This window comes from Somniosus microcephalus, chromosome 5 (genome assembly GCF_052327205.1).
Source record: "Somniosus microcephalus isolate GS21.2 chromosome 5, FLI_Smic_1.0, whole genome shotgun sequence".
NCBI lineage: Eukaryota > Metazoa > Chordata > Chondrichthyes > Squaliformes > Somniosidae > Somniosus > Somniosus microcephalus.
Window position 1 is genome coordinate 86530802 of NC_140991.1, and position 20502 is coordinate 86551303.

Sequence of the window (20502 nt, forward strand, 5' to 3'; positions counted from 1 at the left end):
CTCTTGTTTCCAACTGAAGTATTTCACTGTCAAACTCAACGTGAAATGTTATCATATTATGATCACTCTTCCCCAGAGGATCCTTTACTATGAGATTACTAATTAACCCTGTCTCATTACACAATAGAAGATCTAAAATAGCCTGTTCCCTGGTTGGTTCCATCACACATTATTCTAGGAAACTGTCTCGAATGCATTCCATGAACTCTTCCTCTAGGCAACCTTTGCTAATTTGATTTGCCCAGTCTATATGAAGACTAAAGTCCTCCAAGCTCCTATTATTTGTTGATTAATAATACTCTCCAACGGTATAGCTACTGTTGGCAGCATATAAACTACTCCCAACAGTGATTTCTGCCCCTTGTGCATCCTTATCTCCACCCATACTAATTCTACTTCCTGATCTTCGAGCCAAGATCCTTTCTCACGACAGTCCTTCTGTCCTTTTATTATCGGGGCTTACCCACCGCACCCCTTTCCATTCTGCCTGTCTTTCGAAACGGCAAGTACCCTGGAATATTTAGTTCCCCACCTTGGTCACCTTACAACCACGTCTCTGTAATGGCTATTAGATTAAAGCCATTGATCTCTATTTGTGCCACTAATTCATCTATCTTGTTATGAATGCTTTGCGCTTTCAGATAAAGAGCCTTTAATTTTACCATTATTCCCTGCTTTCACCTTATTCGCTGTTGCACAATTACCATTAAACTCTCTGTCCCTTCCTGTCACACTCTGCTTATCTTTACCCAAATCGCTACACTGCTCTATTGCCTTGACTTTTCTCTTTAGATTTAAAAAATTCCCCCCACCCCCATTTTAGTTTGAAGCCCTATCTGCACCCCAAGTTATTTGATTCGCCTGGACACTGGTCCCAGTCCAGTTTAAGTGGAGCCCGTCCCAACAGCTCCCTCATCCACACAGGCCGCAAGAACCTCATACCTGTTGGATAAGGGCAAAGGCTGAGGCTACTCCAGCACTGCACCTGGGGTGCACTCACTTGACTGTGTTGCTGTCACACTTTCCTGTCCCTGACCACTAACCTGACCTGTACCACTACCTAAGCTAAGGGGTGTGACTGCCTCCTGGATCAAAGTGTCCAGATAGCTCTCCCCCTCCCTGATGCCCCGCAGTGTTTGCACCTCGGACTCCAGCTCAACAACTCTGAGCTGCAGTTCCTCAAGATGCAGACGCTTCCTGCAGATGTGGTCATCCGGGATTGTGATGTTTTCCACAAACTCCCACATGCTGCAATTGCAGCACACCACCTGCAATGCCATCCCTATATAACCATGTTTTAGTTATCTAGTTAATTAAAGTTTACATATTTAATTAACTTAGCTTATAGTTTAGTTTTTAACTAATCACTCGATCTAGTTTAAGTTATAGGTAGATGAAATTAAATTAAGGGCACAGAATGTACTCTGGATGGGGGACTTCAATGTCCATCACCAAGAGTAGCTCGGTAGCACCACTACTGACCGAGCTGGCTGAGTCCTGAAGGACATTGATGCCAGTTTAGTCCTGCGACAGGTGGTGAGAACCAACATGAGGGAAAAACATACTTGTCCTCACCAATCTACCTGTCGCAGATGCATCTGTCCATGACAGCATTGGTAGCAGTGACCACCGCACAGTCATTGTGGAGACGAAGTCCCGTCTTCACACTGAGGACACCTTCCATCGTGTTGTGTGGCACTACCACTGTGCTAAATGGGATAAATTCAGAACAGATCTAGCAGCTGAAAACTGGGCATCCATGAGGCGCTGTGGGCCATCAGCAGCAGCAGAATTGTATTCCACCACAATATGTAACCTCATGGCCCGGCATAGCTCTCACTCTGCCATTACCATCAAGCCAGGGGACCAACCCTGGTTCAGTGAGGAGTGTAGAAGAGCATGCCAGGCGTAGCACCAGGTGTAAATAAAAATGCGGTGCCAAACTGGGGAAGCTGCAACACGGCTACATGCATGCTAAAAAGCAGAGTAACATGCAATAGACAGAAATAACAACAGAAAATGCTGGATAAACTCAGCAGGCCAGGCAACATCCATGGAGAGAGAAATAGAGTCAACGTTGACTCTATTTCTCTCTCCATGGATGTTGCCTGGCCTGCTGAGTTTTTCCAGGATTTTCTGTTGTTATTTCGGATTTCCAGCATCTGCAGTATTTTGCTATCATGCAATAGACAGAGCTAAGCGATCCCTCAATCAACGGATCAGATCAAAGCTCTGCAGTCCTGTCACATCCAGTTGTGAATGGTGGTGGACCATTAAACAACTAACGGGAGGAGGAGGCTCCATGAATATCCCCATCCTCAGTGATGGTGGAGCCCAGCACGTGAGTGCAAAAGACGAAGCTGAAGTGTTTGCAACCATCTTCAGCCAAAAGTGCTGAGTGGATGATCCATATCGGCCTCCTCCTGAGGCCCCCACCACCACAGAAGCCAGTCTTCAGTCAATTCGATTCACTCCACGTGATATCAAGAAACAGCTGTGCGCACTGGATACAGCAAAGGCTGTGGGCCCCCGACAACATCCCGGCTGTCGTGCTGACGACTTGTGCTCCAGAACTAGCCGCGCCGCGAGCTAAGCTGTTCCAGTACAGCTATAACACTAGCACCTATCCGACAATGTGGAAAACTGCCCAGGTATGTCCTCTCCACAAAAAGCAGGACAAATCCAATCCGGTCAATTGCCACCACATCAGTCTACTCTCAATCATTAGCAAATTGCTGGAAGGTATTGTCAACAGTGCTATTAAGCAGCATTTACTCACCAATAACCTGCTCACTGATGCCCAGTTTGGGTTCCGCCAGGACTACTCTGCTCCCTACCTCATTACAGCCATGGTCCAAACATAGACAAAAGAGCTGAATTCCAGAGGTGAGGTAAGAGTGATGGCCCTTGACATCAAGGCAGCATTTGACCAAGTGTGGCATCAAGGAGCCCTAGTAAAACTGAAGTCAATGGGAATCAGGGGGGAAAACTCTCCATTGGCTGGAGTCATATCTTGCACAAAGGAAGATGGTTGTGGTGGTTGGAGGTCAATCATCACAGCCCCAGAACATTGCTGCAGGAGTTCCTCAAGCCAGTGTCCTAGGCCCAACCATCTTCAACTGCTTCATCAATGACCTTCCCTCCATCATAAGGTTAGAAATGGGGATGTTCACTGCCATTCACAACTCCTCAGATAATGAAGCAGTCCATGCTTGCATGCAACAAGACCTGGACGACATTCAGGCTTGGACTGATAAGTGGCAAATAACATTCACACTATACAAGTGCCAGGCAATGGCCATCTCCAACAAGCGAGCATCTAACCACCGCCCCTTGACAGCACGGTGGCATAGTGGTTAGCACTATTGCCTCACAGCGCCAGGGACCCGGGTTCAAATCCGGCCTCGGGTGACTGTCTGTGTGGAGTTTGCACATTCTCCCCGTGTTTGTGTGGGTTTTCTCCGGGTGCTCCGGTTTCCTCCCACAGTCCAAAGATGTGCGGGTTAGGTTGATTGGCCATGATAAAAATTGACCCTTAGTGTTAGGGGGGATTAAATACGTGGGGTTACGGGGATAGGGCTTGGGTGGGATGGCTGTCGGTGTAGGGACCGGGTGCTAGGGTTTGGATGATCAGCCATGATCTCGTTGAATGGCGGAGCAGGCTCGAAGGGCCGAATGGCCTACTCCTGCTCCTATCTTCTATGTTTCTATTCATCGCCGAATCCCCCACCATCAATATCCTGGGTGTCACCATTGACCAGAAACTTAACTGGACCAGCCACATAAATACTGTGACAACAAGAGCAGGTCAGAGGCTGGGTATTCTGTGGTGAGTGTCTCACCTCCCGACTCCCCAAAGCCTTTCCACCATCTACAAGGCACAAGTCAGGAGTGTGATGGAATACTCTCCACTTGCCTGGATGAGTGCAGCTCTCCAACAACACAAGAAGCTCAACATCATCTAAGACAAAGCAGCCTGCTTGATTGGCACCCCATTCACCACCATAAACATTCACTCCCTCCACCACCGGCTGCAGTGTGTACCATCTACAAGATGCACTGCAGCACCTCCCAAACCCATGACCTCTACCACCTAGAAGGACAAGGGCAGCAGGCGCATGGGGACACCACTACTTCCATGTTCCCCTCCAAGCCACACACCATCCTGACTTGGAAGTATATCGCAGTTCCTTCATTGTCGCTGGGTCAAAACCCTGGAACTCCCTAACAGCACTGTGGGTGTACCGTCACCACACGGACTGCAGCGGTCCAAGAAGGCGGCTCACCACCATCTTCTCGAGGGCAACTAGAGATGGGCAATAAATGCTGGCCTTGCCAGCGACGCCACATCCCATCAACGAATAAAAAAAATATGAAATTAAATATTTACCTGTAACACAAAACACTACAAGTATTGGAGGCAAAAAGCAGCACCTCCTTTCCCCTCCGCTCTGAATTCCCGCTCTCTCAATTCCCAACTTGTAACTCTGTTTACGACACTCTGTGCAGACTACACCTTCTACCTGAACTTCTACATCAACTCCACTTTCCCGCCCTATCCCCCATATCCCTTGATTCCCTTAGGGCCCAAAAATGTATCGGTCTCAGCCTTGAATATAGTCATTGACGTAATAAAGACTCACTACGCACTTGGTTGTACATAAAGCAAGGCTTTAATCGACTTGTAACAAAACATGAAGGTCTAGTTAGTAGTCACTAGCTTCCTGTTTCCAGACTGTCTCTGGCCAAGGTGGGCCCACGCCCGAGTATTTATACTCCTCGGGTGGCGCCCTCAGCTGGCCGTTCAGTAGTACTTCCTGAGTTACTTCTTGTAGAAGTTGCGATTTATGACAGTCATCGACTGAGTATCCACAGCCCTCTGGGCTAGAGGATTCCAAAGATTCACAACCCTCTGAGTGAAGAAATTGCTCCTCATCTCAGTCCTAAATGGCCGACCCTTTATCCTGAGACTGTGATCCCCTGGTTGTAGACTCTCCAGTCAGGGGAAACAGCCTCTCAGCATCTACCCTGTCAAGTCCTCTAAGAATATTATACTTAATTTGCACTGTTATGAAGATACTTATTCAGATCAGTACAATTTAATTTCACTCTCAGCAACTGAAATGTATAATTTGATCTAGGTGGTGGAAATAGAATGACAGCATATTGCTGTGTGTGTTAAAAAGGAATTATGCAAATCCAATGTGTATTGGGGCAACAGAAAAAAGTGGCTCAGATTTTGCTGTAGTAATCACAGCAAGGCTGTCGGCACTCGCTGTTGTTACTTCTGGCATCCGCACATGAGCATTTAATTGCGGAAATCCAGAAGTTTCTGTCAGTGATGCCTTGCCCCACCATGGTGCACTCTTGCAGTCTTCACACTAAGGACCGAAGAAAAAGTTAGGGCTTGTGCAGTCACGCGTAGGTCATGGTGTAATAATTACTGCAGAACAACCTCTCTGGCCCTGAAAATATTAATTTTAGAAGTGTGGAGTCTCATTCCCTCAAGAAAATTAATATTTCAGATATTTAAAAAAAAAAAAAAAAAACTTTTTTTAGTCTTTCTGTTTTTCTCTTTTATGTCTCTCCATTAATCCCATGTGTATGTCCCAATCTTTATTTTGCTTCCTGTACAATGATTTAAATGTAATTTATATTTCCTGTTTTTTAATTCCTGCTTTGCAGTCTGCGTGTCTGTGAGGATTCTTCAATCTGGTTGAAGAGCCTCCCTGCTGCTTTCCTACTCACAGATGCCACAGATCCCCCATCGACGGCGTCGCATTGAAATAGACGCCGGATAACTGGAAGTCTCTGCTGACAAGCCCGCAAAATGTCTGTGGGCAACTTAACGCGAGGTGAACGGCGAAAGTCGTTCCTTCGCCACTCACAGCAAAATGCAAGCCATTGTCTTTTGTTTAAACCTCTACTCAATATTTCTACTTCATTTTATGCGTTGTCTAGTTCTTAAAGTTATCATATCTGATTCCACATCTCATGCTTTTGTTTTTTCCATTGTTTTAAAATCTGTGATGATCTGAACAAAATCCTGTTGGGTGAGAAGGGGAGAGGACTGAAAGAACTTGTGTAGTATGGTTGCTACGTAAGCTTTTATGGGACTTGGTTAAATTCCTCCCTTTTCTTAAATTGAAAACCTAAATTTCTACTACAAATATTATACTTTGCTGCAGTTGCTGTAAGTAATGACATCTTTATGTAATTTTACAATAGTCAAAGCAGTTCAGTCACAAGATTTTGTGCCATTTTATGGATGCTTGCCAGCTAATAGCTGGAGTCTGTAATTTTCATTGAGGCTTCATTTTCCTGGTTTGAAATCTAACCATTTCTTTATTTTTGTTTTTCAGAAGGGCTGAAAGAAGAGTGCGATATGATGAAATTCGCAAGAAATATGGTATGTCGATGTCATGTTGCATTATTTTTATTTAGTGATGCATAACATTTTTACATAAAATCTGTTCCACCAAATATGTTATAGTTTGTCCTAGTAAGTTAAATCTTTCAAACAAATTTGAAGTATTTCAGATACATTTTATTAGGTTAAGGTTGCACACTAAAGAAAATGGTTGTATGTAGTTTGAAATTAATGCCCTGGCTAAGAAATGGTGGCAACTGCACAATCCAGATCGTTTGTCTTCCTCTTGTGCATTCTATGAATTTCCCCTCATTACTACAGTCCTTCAGAAATTATAGGTAGTACAGTAAACTGGTTTATCCAGAGGTTATATGTCCGGAATACTCGACCTAACGGCAAAAATCAGGAGCCGTTTTCTATAAGTTTTTTTAGTTCTCGTTGCTTTTTTTTCCCCAGTCAGGCACTGCAAGGTCTGTAGCTATAGCAACAGCTTCAGCTAGAGACGCTTGCAGCTGCAGCCGACTGTTTTGAAGCTGTTGACAGGGTTTGTTGATTCACACGGAGCTTTTCAGTTCCGTATCTCTCAACATTAACGCTGGTATGTCCGGCACTTTTGATGGTACGGCACCAGCTCGGTCCCATCAGTGCCGGATATCAGAAAGTTTCCTGTAAATAGAATTTGGTAGTTGTGGTTAGTTGCTACCACAGGGAGTAGTTGAGGCGAATAGCTTAGATATTTTTAAGGGGAAGCTAGATAAGTACATGAGGGAGAAAGGAAGAAAAGGTTATGCTGATAGGGTTACATGAAGGAGGCTCGGGTGGAGCATAAGCACCGACATAGACCAGTTGGGTCAAATGGCCTGTTTCTATGCTGTAAATTCAATGTAATACAGACAAGGAAATTTAACTGAACCAATCTCACTATTGCACAAAAGGGATCTCGGCTTGAGGGCAAATCCTGCATCCCTCTTCTGTCAGCTTCTTGCAGCCTGACTCTTGAATAGGTGAAGATCCAACAGTATGACTTTTTACCTTCAACGCTGAAAACTCCCTGGTCTCAAAGAAGATCTTTACCAATAGCAACTGCAGCGCTAAATACAGGAAATTCATTCATTGGTTGTGTAATTAATCACTAGATTTTAGTGAAATCCTACTGACTTCTGAGTATCTACTTTCTTAACCTTAGCTTGAAAATCTAGTTCAATAAATGTGCATATAGCCACTGTAGTAGCCTTCCAACTTTTATCCAATGACTCCTTTGGTTGGGGGCAAAGGAAGAAGCACATCCTCTTATCTCCAATTATTAAATGAACTTGGAAATCTAACCCCACAGCATCCTTCAAAGCCACTATGAAATCTAAATTGGATCTGCCCAAAGCACATTTTTATCCTTCGAGTTAATTGATTTCTGATAAGCTCCCAAAGTTAATTCAATTTAGCAACTACTTGTGCACATTACATACCTATCTTTTTGACTACCTAATAGTTGAGTTTTTATATGCATAATACATGTACTGCACAGCTACCACCATTACCTCAATATGGTCAAATCATTTGTTCACTATTGTACTGTATAAGTAATTTGCACCACATATCTGTACTTTTATTGTCATGGATGTAATTTTGCCACTTTGGCCTTCAGTGGTAATGATGTACTTTTGATATACATTGTTTTTGACCCACAAATTCTAAAAATTTCAAAATTTAAGTCTTGCATATATATATTGAATCTCATCACATCTATCAGAAGCATCTGAGGCGAGGGAATCCTTTACAATGTCAGCTGGCATAGAACCGCAGCAACTGTTATGTCAGTAAACAACTGTTGTTTTGTGCACAGCAAGATCCTACAAACAGCAACGAGATGAAAGAGCAGTTGATCTGTTTGTGGTGATGGTTGGAGGAGGAATGAAGGTCTCGCTACAACATAGGAACAGGAGTAGGCCATTCAGCAGCTCGAGTACTTCCACCAGTTAATTAGATCTGTACATAAACTCCATTTATTCGCCATTGCTCCATATCCCTTGATACCCGTACTAGCATCTTACTAAATCTTTGAAGATGGCAGGGCAAGTTGATAAGGCTGTTTAAAAGAAACATACGGGAACCGTGGCTTTATAAATAGAGCCATAGAGTACAAAAGCAAGGAAGTTATGCTAAACCTTTATAAATCACTGGTTCGGCCTCAGCTAGATTATTCAGTCCAATTCTGGGCACCTCACTTTAGGAACGAGTTGTTACAATCTAGGATGCACTGCCTGAAAGGGTTGTGCAAGCAGATTCAGTAGTAACTTTCAAAAGGGAATTGGATATATACTTGAAAAGGCGAAATTTGCAGGCTATGGGGGAAAGAGCCACTGATGGGTGAGACTAGAACTAGGGGGCATAATCTAAGAATAAGGGGCTGCCCTTTCAAAACTGAGATGAGGAGAAACTTCTTCACTCAGAGGGTAGTAAATTATGGAATTTGCTACCCCAGAGAGCTGCGGAAGCTGCAACATTAAATAAATAAGGGAATTAGGGGTTACGGGGAGAGGGCAGGGAAGTGGACGTGAGTCTAGATTCGGATCAGCCATGATCCTATTGAATGGCGGAGCAGGCCCGATGGGCCGTATGGCCTACTCCTGCTCCTACTTCTTATGTTCTTATGTCCTACTTCTTATGAATGAGACTAATTGGATAGCTCTTTCAAAGACCCAGCACAGACATGATGGGCCGAATGATGATCTCCTGTGCTGTATGATTCTATGAGCTGGAGAAATCAGGCCTCCCGGTATATTCAATTGGCACTCATTCTGCAGTTTTATTACCACATTTGTAAGCATAAAATCCAAAGTTAGGATCAGTTTTTAAGTGGAAAATATACAATGGAACATATACTGGCTTACTTCATATTTTTTAAAAATAGATAAGTTGCTCAAGCAGGCCTTGTGTTTCATTTGTAAACCAGGTTTCTATTGTGCATCTTGTTTTTAACCAGTAACTGTATGTTGAACCTAGAACCCATTACTGACATTGTAGTTTGTTTCAGCAACCGTTGCCTGTTGAGTTACTGTTAGGTGCTCAGGGTGATTTTGCATCATAGTTTGATCTGTTACTCGTTGAAATGGCTAGATCAAACTGCAATATTCAGTTGCCTTATTAAACCTAAACAATGGCCCAGTAATTCCGTTCCAAACGCGTGAGTACGGTCGGGGTACTCACGCGTCTGGCCGGAGGAAATGCCGGTTTTCAGCATGCACAGCGCATGCGGAGAAAACCGGCATTTCCTGTCCTCTGAACGAAGGGGTTCAGAGGCACAGCGCGTGCGACTGCACAGGCAGCGCGTGCGCAGTGAACTTCGTCAATTTCATTCATGGATTCAGTGAGGTTAAGTCCTTACAACTTACACATGAAAAAAGCATGTGTAAAGTTGCTCCAGAGGCTGCGGAGGAAGATATATTTTATCGTGGAGCTTCAGAAAGGCAATATTTGTGTTTGGGAAAGGGAGGAAAGTTATTTTAAGAAATGCTGAGGTAAGTTTTAAAGTTTAATTTTTTTTTTTTAAACGGGTTTTCAGTACTGTAGGTAGAAGGAGCAATTGTGGCTGTGTGAATTGAATTTGCTGTGTTTAAAACATTTCCAACATTTTTAAGAAAGAAACTTTTCATCAGTAATATATTCTTTTAAGTAATTATGTATGTATGTCCATATATATTCCTTTACGTATATGTATATATTCCTTTACTTATGTGTATGAATGTATGTATTTAATTATGATTTTCCAATAAGTTACTTTCTCTGAAAGTCATAATTAAATACATACATTCATACACATAAGTAAAGGAATATATACATATACGTAAAGGAATATATACGGACATACATACATAATTACTTAAAAGAATATATTACTGATGAAAAGTTTCTTTCTTAAAAATGTTGGAGTCATTTTCACATTTAATAAACACAGCAAATTCAATTCACATAGCCACAATTGCTCCTTCTACCTACAGTACTGAAAACCCGTTTTAAAAAACAAAAATAAACTTTAAAACTTACCTCAGCATTTCTTAAAATAACTTACCTCCCTTTCCCAAACACAAATATTGCCTTTCAGAAGCTCCACGATAAAATATATCTTCCTCCGCAGCCTCTGGAGCAACTGTACTCATGCTTTTTTCATGTGTAAGTTGTAAGGACTTAACCTCACTGAAAGCATGAATGAAACCGGCGAATTTTACTGCGCACGTGCTGCCTGTGCAGTCGCACGCGTTCTGCCTCTGAACCCCTTCGTTCAGAGGACAGGAAATGCCGGTTTTCCCCGCATGCGCTGTGCATGCTGAAAACCGGCATTTCCTCCGGCCAGACGCGTGAGTACCCCAACCGTACTCACGCGTTTGGAACGGAATTACCGGGCCAACATTTTACATGTCAATAAAATGAAAAATTTAACAATTGCACGATTTGCCCCCTCGCATCTGCGACTGAGGGTCCAAGGAGGTGCATTGCGCAAGAGGTCATCGTCTTACGTATCCTCACACTGTTCCCTTTCGGGAACTGTATGAAGTGGTGGAAGGATTTCTGGCCACGTTAACGCTCCTTCCGTGACCATAACCATCTTCATACCAGCCATTAGGGTGGTTAGTCCTATGGCGTGAGGGTTTTACGGGCTCCCACAACCCATCTGAGGGGGGGGGGCCACCCACACCCGCGGACGCAAGTATCCCGCTGGATGTCCACCCAGAATTTATAGTTGGAGCTCCGACTCCACTTGCCGGGACTGTCTGGAGCGGGGTTCGAAACCCTACTCCTTCTGGCCCAGCGGCGGGGATGCTTACCGCTACGCAAAAGGCCCACTCCGCGCAAAAGGTGACACCCATACGTTTCCTGCGCCTTTTCCCTCCCCGTGACTAGAGCCCTATGCTGCCACTTGAAAGACCAAGCTATCATCTGTCCTTTTTGCGGCGCCTTTGACTTCTCATTACCAATGATGAGCAGGCGCTGCGCCTCCACCTCGTTGAGGAGATTGCTGAGGTCATCATCAGTTCAATTGTGAGTTCTTTTAATGCCGTGAATTGTGCTCATTCCAGCCATTTCACGTTGCTAATCGGAGTGGGCCTTTGGCGTAGCGGTAGGATCCCCGCCGCTGGGCCAGACGGGGTAGGGTTTCGAACCCCGCTCCAGACAGTCCCGGCAAGTGGAGTCGGAGCTCCGGCTCTAAATTCTGGGTTGACATCCAGTGGGATATTTGCGGGTGTGGGTGGCCCCCCCCTCCTCGTATAGCTTGTGGGAGCCCGTAAAACCCTCCCGCCATAGGACTAACCACCCTAATGGCTGGTTCAAAGATGGTTACGGTCACGGAAGGAGCGTTAATCACGGCCATAAATCCTTCCACCACTTCATACAGTTCCCCAAAGGGAACAGTGTGAAGACACGTATGACGACGACATTGCTAAATAAATAAATGGAATGAAAAAAATTCTTTCAGGGCTTTTAAAAGTCTTTAAATTACTTTAATTCTGTTTAAAACTACTTCAGATTCTTCAAAATAATGTAAACGTTTTTAAAAGTTTATAAAAGTTACCAAAAGCTTCATAAAAATACCAAAAACCTATTTGAAATGCTGCTCTGCATGTAAAAATGCTTTTCAGCTTGTGAGAAACATTGGGGGCGTGTCCTTTTAAACTGAGACCTCAAGGGGCGTGTCTCAGTTGCACAGTGCGCTACAGGCTTCGCGCTGGCTGCACTCCTGGGCGGCGTGATGTCAGACGCTGCCCGGGATTCTTCTCTTTCAAACAGGAATTCCAGGCGTCCGTGGAGGTGAATGGCAGGCGCGTCGGGTAAGTGCAGATCGGGGGCTTACACGCGCGGCAAGCCCCCGACCCGAATTTCTGCCCCAATGGATTTTGGAGCCAGTTTTTAGCCAGCCAGGGACTGATTTAAAGTTGCATGGGTCCCAGTTAATCTTAAAAATTAAGGTTAGAAGCAAACAAACCGGGACCATTGGGGAATCAGCACAAACAAGGGATCAATACCTTTACACAGTAAACCAAACAAAATTCCCTGGATTCTGGAGAGGTTCCAACGGATTGGAAAACTGGAAATGTAACTCCCCTATTCAAGAAAGGAGGGAGACAGAAAGCAGGAAACTATAGGCCAGTTAGCCGAACATCTGTCATTGGGAAAATGCTGAAATCCATTATTAAGGAAGTAATAGCAGAACATTTAGAAAATCATAATACAATCAAGCAGAGTCAACATGGTTTTATGAAAGGGAAATTGTGTTTGACAAATTTACTACAGTTCTTTGAGGATGTAATGAGCAGGGTGGATAAAGGGGAACCAGTAGATGTAGTGTATTTGAATTTCCAGAAGGCATTCGATAAGGTGCCGCATAAAAGGTTAATGCACAAGATAAGAGCTCACAGTGTTGGGGGTAATATATTAGATTGGATAGAGGATTGGCTAACTAACAGAATACAGAGTCGGAATAAATGGGTCATTTTCAGGTTGGCAAACTGTAACTAGTGGGGTGCCACAGGGATCAGTGCTGAGGCCTCAAATATTTACTATCTATATTAATGACTTGGATGAAGGGACCAAGTGTACTGTTGCCAAATTTGCTGACGATACAAAGATAGGTGGGAAAGCAAGTTGTGAGGAGTCTGCAAAGGGATGTAGATAAGTTAAGTGAGGTGGGCAAAAATTTGGCAGATGGAGTATAATGTGGGAAAATGTGAGGTTATCCACTTTGGTATGAAGAGTAAAAAAGCAAAATATTATTTAAATGGAGAGAGACTACAGAATGCTGCAGTACAGAGGGATCTGGGTGTCCTCTTACATGAAACACAAAGGCCTAGAAATTCACTTTGGGCCCGCCAGCTGGCGTGCGCCCAAAGGTTAGCGCTGAGCGCGGAGCCAGTTGCGCCCGTCAGATATTCAGTTTTTGCGCCCCAAGTCGGAACCGGGCGCTATTCCAGGGTGTGCCCGCCCCCGCTTGGGGCGCTGAAACTGAATTTCAGCGCTCTAGGCGCCGCTGCGCCACCCGCTGCGGAGCGGCAGGCTGCGGTACTGCAGGCCTCCTCCTTCTCTTAAGGGGGAGGTGCCTGCAACGGGGAGATCGCCGCTGGATAGTGCCGGCAAATGAGCCCGGCACCACGGAGAAGTGCCGGGTTCACGGAAAGCAGCCGGCAATGCCGCGGGGGGGGTGGAGGAGGCCGGGGAAGGAGGTGCGGGCAGGCGGCCGCCGAAAAAGCGGCCGGCCGCACCTCCACCTTAAAGCGCCCCACTAAGGCTACAGGACGGCCCCGTTTTCTGATCGCTGTTTGTGGCCGCTGCGGAAGAGGCGGCCGCAACTAAATATGGCGGTCGGGCCGGTAGCGGGGCACTGCGCACACCGATGATGTCATCGGTGGCGGCGCAGCGCTACTGGCTAACGCCGCCATTACCGCAGCGCTGAATATCGGCGAAAGCTCAGCAAGTGGCGCAAAAGCCCTCTTTGGGCGAAAACTGGGCGCAAAGCCTACTGAATTTCTAGCCCAAAAAGTTTGCATACAGGTACAGCAAGTACTTAAGAAGGCAAATGGGATATTGACCTTTATTGCAAGGGGGATACAGTATAAAAGCAGGGAAGTCTTGCTGCAACTGTACAGGGCGTTGGTGAGACCACACCTGGAGTACTGCATACAGTTTTGGTCTCCTTATTTAAGGAAGGATATACTTGCATTGGAGGCAGTTCAGAGAAGGTTCACGAGGTTGATTCCTGAGTGGAAAGGTTGAGCAGGTTGGGCCGATACTCACTGGAGTTTAGAAGAATGAGAGGTGATCTTATTGAAACATATAAGATTCTGAGGGGGCTTGACAGGGTAGATGCTGAGAGGATGTTACCCCTCGTGGGGGAATCTAGAACTAGGGGCCATCGTTTCAGGATAAGGGGTTGCCCATTTAAAACAGAGATGAGGAGGAATTTCTTCTCTGAGGGTCGTGAATCTTTGAAATTCTCTACCCCAGAGAGCTGTGGAGGCTGGGTCATTGAATATATTCAAAGTGGAGATAGCCCTATTCTTGAAAAACAGGGGAATCAGGGGTTATGGGGAGCGGGCAGGAAAGTGGAGTTGAGGCCAAGATCAGATCAGCCATGCTCTTATTGAATGGCGGAGCAGGCTCAAGGGCCAAATGGCCTACTCCTGCTCCTATTTCTTATGTTCTTATCAGGGAATCGGGACAGACCAGGGATTGGTGCCTTTACCCACTGAACCCACAGAGGGAGACACTTAAAAAAAAAAAAGACGACAACAAGACACCTGGAATAAGATGGAAGGCCCTTTGTTTACGACCAGGACGTGTTTTTTTTAAATCTCTGCCATGCCTATGTAACCCAAATTCTTTCTGTCCATTTGCTTGAGCATTTTGACTGCCACTCTGGACCCACCCCCATTACTACTATGTCCCTTTTTTTCTCTTGTCCCCTCTTGTGTCCTTCTTTCCTGTCGCCTCCACTTCCTGTTGCCCAGTCATTCCACCTTTCATTTCTCCCCTCTTGGGCACTTTGCCCCTACTAATCTCTACTCCAATCCATCATGCCTCCTCTGCATTCCTACTCTCCTGACCCTGATCCTTGGACAATCCCATAGCTACCCTTTCTGCCTCTCTAAAGGGCCCATCGAGGTATCCATTGCTGCCTCCTTACAAGCAGCAACCCAAACTGCCCCATCCTCCTCTCACCAACCTTCCTGTCCCCCCACCCACCACTGCATACCTTCAGCTCTACCAGCAGACCAACAATCGCTGCCTCCTCTGCATTCCCTCCAGACTGTTTGTTTACTTGCGAACAAGGCCCTCGTTGTGGTCCATGTGGATGCTTGCATTGACAACTTGGCTCATGGGTGGTGACACTTTGCCCCTTACTGACGCCTCCCTGCCTGGCTGACCACTAAACTACTGACCATCCAAATTCCCTTCCTTGCCCCATACTAGCTGACATTATAAATGGTCCCCTTTCGTCAAGTACTGTCCTTCCTTCAAAACTGCCGTCATCACCCCATCATCAATAAACCCACATTGGACTCCTCTGTCCTTGAAAACTCTTGCTCTCATTTCCAACTTCCTTTTCCTCTCAAGTCCAAGTCACCCAACGTCGTCAATTCAAAATTCTCATCCTCTTATTTAAACCCCTTGTAACCTCCTCCAGCCCTGTAATCCCTTCTCCCCGAACTGTCCGTTCCTCCGATTCTGGCCTTTTGTGCATACCCCTGCCATTGGCGGCAGTTCCTTCAGCCATCTAGGCCCTACGCTCCCAAACCTTTCCATCTCTTCACATCCCTCTCCTTTTAAGGTCTTCCTTAAAACCCACCTCTATGACCAAGCTTTTAGTCACCTCTTCAGGCATCTCCTTTGGCTTGGTATCTATTTTTGTCTGATTATGCCTCTGTGAAGCGTTTTGAGATGTTTTTCTATGTTAAAGGAGCTATGTAAATGAAGTTGTTGTAAGTAGTCATCTTGCTTAAGATAAGTTAGAAATATGCACAACTCAATTAAAGATAAAGCAACATCCACAAAATTCATGGCCCGGAACCAGTTCATTTTGCCTTTGAAACTGACGGCAACTTCAGCACTTAGCACGTGCGCAGCCTAATACGGAAATCCTGAAGTTGCAGTCCGTCATTGACTGCTCCTCCACAGGCTGCGCTATGCCCCCTTAACCCTCCGCCCCCCACCACAGAGCCAGTAATCTGTGTAATCTCTCAAATCATGGAAACTGACAAAAACGTCGGCTCTTCCGTGGTAATTAGAACAACAACCTGTACTTATATAACGCCCTTAAGGTAGTAAAATGTCCCAAGGAGCTTCACGTGTATTAAAAGAGACAAAATTTGATACCGAGCCACTTATGGAGAAATTAGGGCAGATGACAAAAGCTTGGTCAAAGAGGTAGGTTTTAAGGAGCATCTTCAAGGAGGAAAGAGAGGTTTAGGCAGGGAATTCCAGAGCTTCGGGCCTAGGCAACAGAAGGCACAGCCACCAGTGGTTGAGCGATTATAATCAGGGATGCTAAAGAGGGCAGAATTAGAAGAGTGCAGGTATCTCGGGGCGGAGGGGGTGGGGGCGGGGCGGTGGTTGCGGGGCTGAAGGAGATTACAGAGATAGGGAGGGGCGAGGCCATGGAGGAATTTGAAAACAAGGATGAGAATGTTGAAATCGAGGCGTTGCTTAACCAGGAGCCAATGTAGGTCAGCGAGCACAGGGGTGATGGGTGAACGGGCAGCCGAGTTTTGTATGACCTCAAGTTTACGAAGGGTAGAATGTGGGAGGCCACCTAGGAGCGTGTTAGAATAGTCAAGTCTAGAGGTAACAAAGGCATGGATGAGGGTTTCATAGAAACATAGAAGATAGGAACAGGAGTCGGCCATTCAGCCCCTCGAGCCTGCTCCGCCATTCAATGAGGTCATGGCTGATCATCCAAACTCGGTACCCTGTCCCTGCCTTCTCCCCATATCCCTTGATCCCTTTAGCCTTAAGAAATATATCTAACTCCTTCTTGAATATATTTAATGAATTGGCCTCAACTGCCTTCTGTGGTAGAGAATTCCACAGGTTCACCACTCTGGGTGAAGAAATTCCTCCTCATCTCAGTCCTAAATGGCTTACCCATTATCCTTAGACTGTGACCCCTGGTTCTGGACTCCCCTGCCATCGGGAACATCCTTCCTGCATCTAGTCTGTCTAGTCCTGTTAGAATTTTATAAGTTTCAATGAGATCCCCTCTCATTTGTCTAAACTCCAGCGAGTATAAGCCCAGTTGACCCAATCTCTCCTCATACGTCATTCCTGCCATCCCAGGTATCAGTCTGGTGAATCTTCGCTGCACTCCCTCCATGGCAAGAAAAGCCTTCCTCAAATAGGACGACCAAAACTGCACACAATACTCAAGGTGTGGTCTCACCAAGGCCCTGTACAACTGCAGCAAGACATCCTTGTTCCTGTACTCGAACCCTCTCGCTATGAAGGCCAACATACCATTTGCCTTCTTAACCACCTGCTCCACCTGCATACTTACCTTCAGCGACTGGTGCACAAGGACACCCAGGTCTCGTTGCACATCCCCTTCTCCCAATCTATTGCCATTCAGATAATTATCTGCCTTCCTGTTTTTGCTACCAAAGTGGATAACCTCGCATTTATCCACACTATACTGCATCTGCCCAATCACCCAACCTGTCCAAATCATACTGGAGTTTCTCGGCATCCTCCTCACAGCACACACGCCCACCCAGCTTTGTGTCATCTGCAAACTTGGAGATATTACATCTATTTGCGCAGCTAATTCATCCACCTTATTACGAATGCTCCTCGCACTAAGACACAAAGCCTTCAGGCTTGTTTTTTTAACACTCTTAGACCTTTTAGAATTATTATTTACTGTGGCCATGTTTGATTTAAACCCTTGATTTCTCTGCCTGTCGCTTTTGTTTTTCTCCTTCCTGTCTTTTGCTTTTATCCTTGTTTCCCTTTCCTCTGTTTCCCCGCTCAGGTTCCCAACCCCCTGCCATTTTAGTTTAAACCCTCCCCACGAGCACTAGCAAACACTCCCCCAGGACATCGGTACCGGTCCTGCCCAGGTGCAAACCGTCGAGTTTGTACTGGTCCCACCTCCCCCAGAACCGGTTCCAATATCCCAGGAATTTGAATCCCTCCCCCTTGCACCATTCCTCTGGCCACGTATTCATCTGAAATATCCTTCTATTTCTACTCTGACTAGCACGTGGCACTGGTAGCAATCCTGAGATTACTACCTTTTGAGGTCCTATTTTTTAATTTACCTCCTAACTCCCTATATTCAGCTTTTAGGACCTCATCCCAGTTTTTACCTATATCGTTGGTACCTATATGCACCACGACAACTGGCTGTTCACCCTCCCCTTCCAAAATGCTCTGCAACCGCTCCAAGATATCCTTGACCCTTGCACGAGGGAAGCAACATACCATCCTGGAGTCTCGTTTGCGGCCACAGAAACGCCTATCTATTCCCCTTACAATAGAATCCCCTATTACTATAGCTCTCCCACTCTTTCCTCCCATCCTGAGCAGCAGAACCCCCCACGGTGCCAGGAAGTTGGCTGCTGCTGTCTTCCTCCAATAAGCCATCTCCCCCAACAATATCCATATCTGTTTGAGAGGGGGATGGCCACAGGGGACCCCTGCACTACCTGCCTGCGCCTACTACTCTGCCTGGCGGTCACCCATTCCCTTCCTGCCTGTGTAGCCTTTACCTGCGGTGTGACCAACTGATTAAACATGATATCCACAACGTCCTCAGCATCGTGAATGCTCCAGTATGTATACATTCGCAGCTCCAGCGCTGCAATGCGGTCTGCCAGTAGCTGCAGCTGGATACAGTTCCTGCACACATGGTCGTCAGGGACACAGGAAGTGTCCCTGATTTCCCACATAGTGCAGGAGGAGCATACCATGGCGCCGCGCTGTGCTGCCATGACTTACCCTTTAGTTAATTCAAATTAAATTAAATCAAATCAATCCCACCAATTACACTACAATTAAATGATATACTCAAGGCCCTTGTTTACCAGCAGTCCTCGCTACACAACAGAGAACCTAGAAACTACAAACCACAAAATTTAAGTTTGGAAAAAGCGAGAAAGAGAGAAATACTCATCCACCAATCACTTACCTGCTTTCTGGTGACGTCACACTTCAATTACTTTTTACTTCTCTCTCCTGCTCTCGGCTCTGTTTAAATCAGCCTCTCCCGCTCTCGGCTCTGTTTAAATCAGCCTCTCCCACTCTCAGAGCTCTGTGCCTCTCACAGGTCCGCTTCTCCCGCTCTCGGCTCTGTTTAAATCAGCCTCTCCCACTCTCAGAGCTCTGTGCCTCTCACAGGTCCGCTTCTCCCGCTCTCGGCTCTGTTTAAATCAGCCTCTCCCACTCTCAGAGCTCTGTGCCTCTCACAGGTCCGCTTCTCCCGCTCTCGGCTCTGTTTAAATCAGCCTCTCCCACTCTCAGCTCTGTACCTCTCGCAGGTCCGCCTTTCCCGCTCTCGGCTCTGTTTAAATCAGCCTCTCCCACTCTCGGAGCTCTGCACCTCTCGCAGCAATTTAGTGTTTCAGCAGCGAATGAGCTGAGGCAAGGGCAGAGACGGGTGATGTTACAGAGGTGGAAATAGGCGTTCTTAGTTATGCTGCGGATATGTGTTCAGAAGCTCATTTCAGGGTCAAATATGATACCAAGGTTGCGAACAGTGTGGTTCAGCCTCAGACAGATGTTAGGGAGAGGGATGGAGTCAGTGACTAGGGAACGGAGTTTGTGGCGGCGGCCGAAAACAATAAGAACATAAGAAATAGGAGCAGGAGTAGGCCAATCGGCCCCTCGAGCCTGCTCCGCCATTCAATAAGATCATGGCTGATCTGATCCTAACCTCGAATCTACTTTCACTCTCCATCCCACCCGAACCCATGTGATCTCCCGGGAGAGGCGAAAAACCAGATAAAAAACCCAATGGCCAATTTGGGAGAAAAAATCTGGGAAATTCCTCTCCGACCCATCTAGGCGATCGAAACTTGTCCAGGAGATCACTCTGTCCCTGTATTTCCTGCAGTACTTACCTTCTGTAAGAGGTGAGTGATCTCCACCCCAGCCAGGAACAGGCCCAATTTACTCTTGAAGGACTCCTAGCTGGCAGCCTGTTCCCGAGGTCTCCACTAATCCCTGCGAATAGAACCATCTCCTGAAATCTAACACAGAATTAGAACACAAGAAGTAGGCACAGGACCGGCTACACGGCCCCTGGGCCCGCTCCACTACCCACAGGGCCATGACCGATCCGAACCTAGCCTCATGTCCGATTTCCTACCCGCTCCCCATAACCCCTAATTCCCCTTACTTCTAGGAAACTGTCTATTTCTGTTTTAAATTTATTTAATGATGTAGCTTCCACAGCTCTCTGGGGCAGCAAATTCCACAGACCTACCACCCTCTGAGTGAAGAAGTTTCTCCTCATCTCAGTTTTGAAAGAGCAGCCCCTTATTCTAAGATTATGCCCCCTAGTTCTAGTTTCACCCATCATTGGGAACATCCTCACCGCATCCACCCGATCAAGCCCCTTCACAATCTTATATGTTTTAATAAGATCGCCT

At 46.0% G+C, this 20502-nt stretch overlaps 1 protein-coding gene across 1 annotated transcript in view; it reads left to right on the forward strand.

The window, feature by feature from the left end:
• Positions 1-20502, forward strand: part of LOC147117180 (pituitary tumor-transforming gene 1 protein-interacting protein-like) — a 119298-nt gene that overhangs the window by 52438 nt on the left and 46358 nt on the right. Inside the window, exon 5 of the mRNA XM_085987940.1 lies at positions 6363-6409. Coding sequence (XP_085844066.1) covers positions 6363-6409 — 47 coding nt within the window. The remainder of the gene's footprint in view (positions 1-6362; positions 6410-20502) is intronic.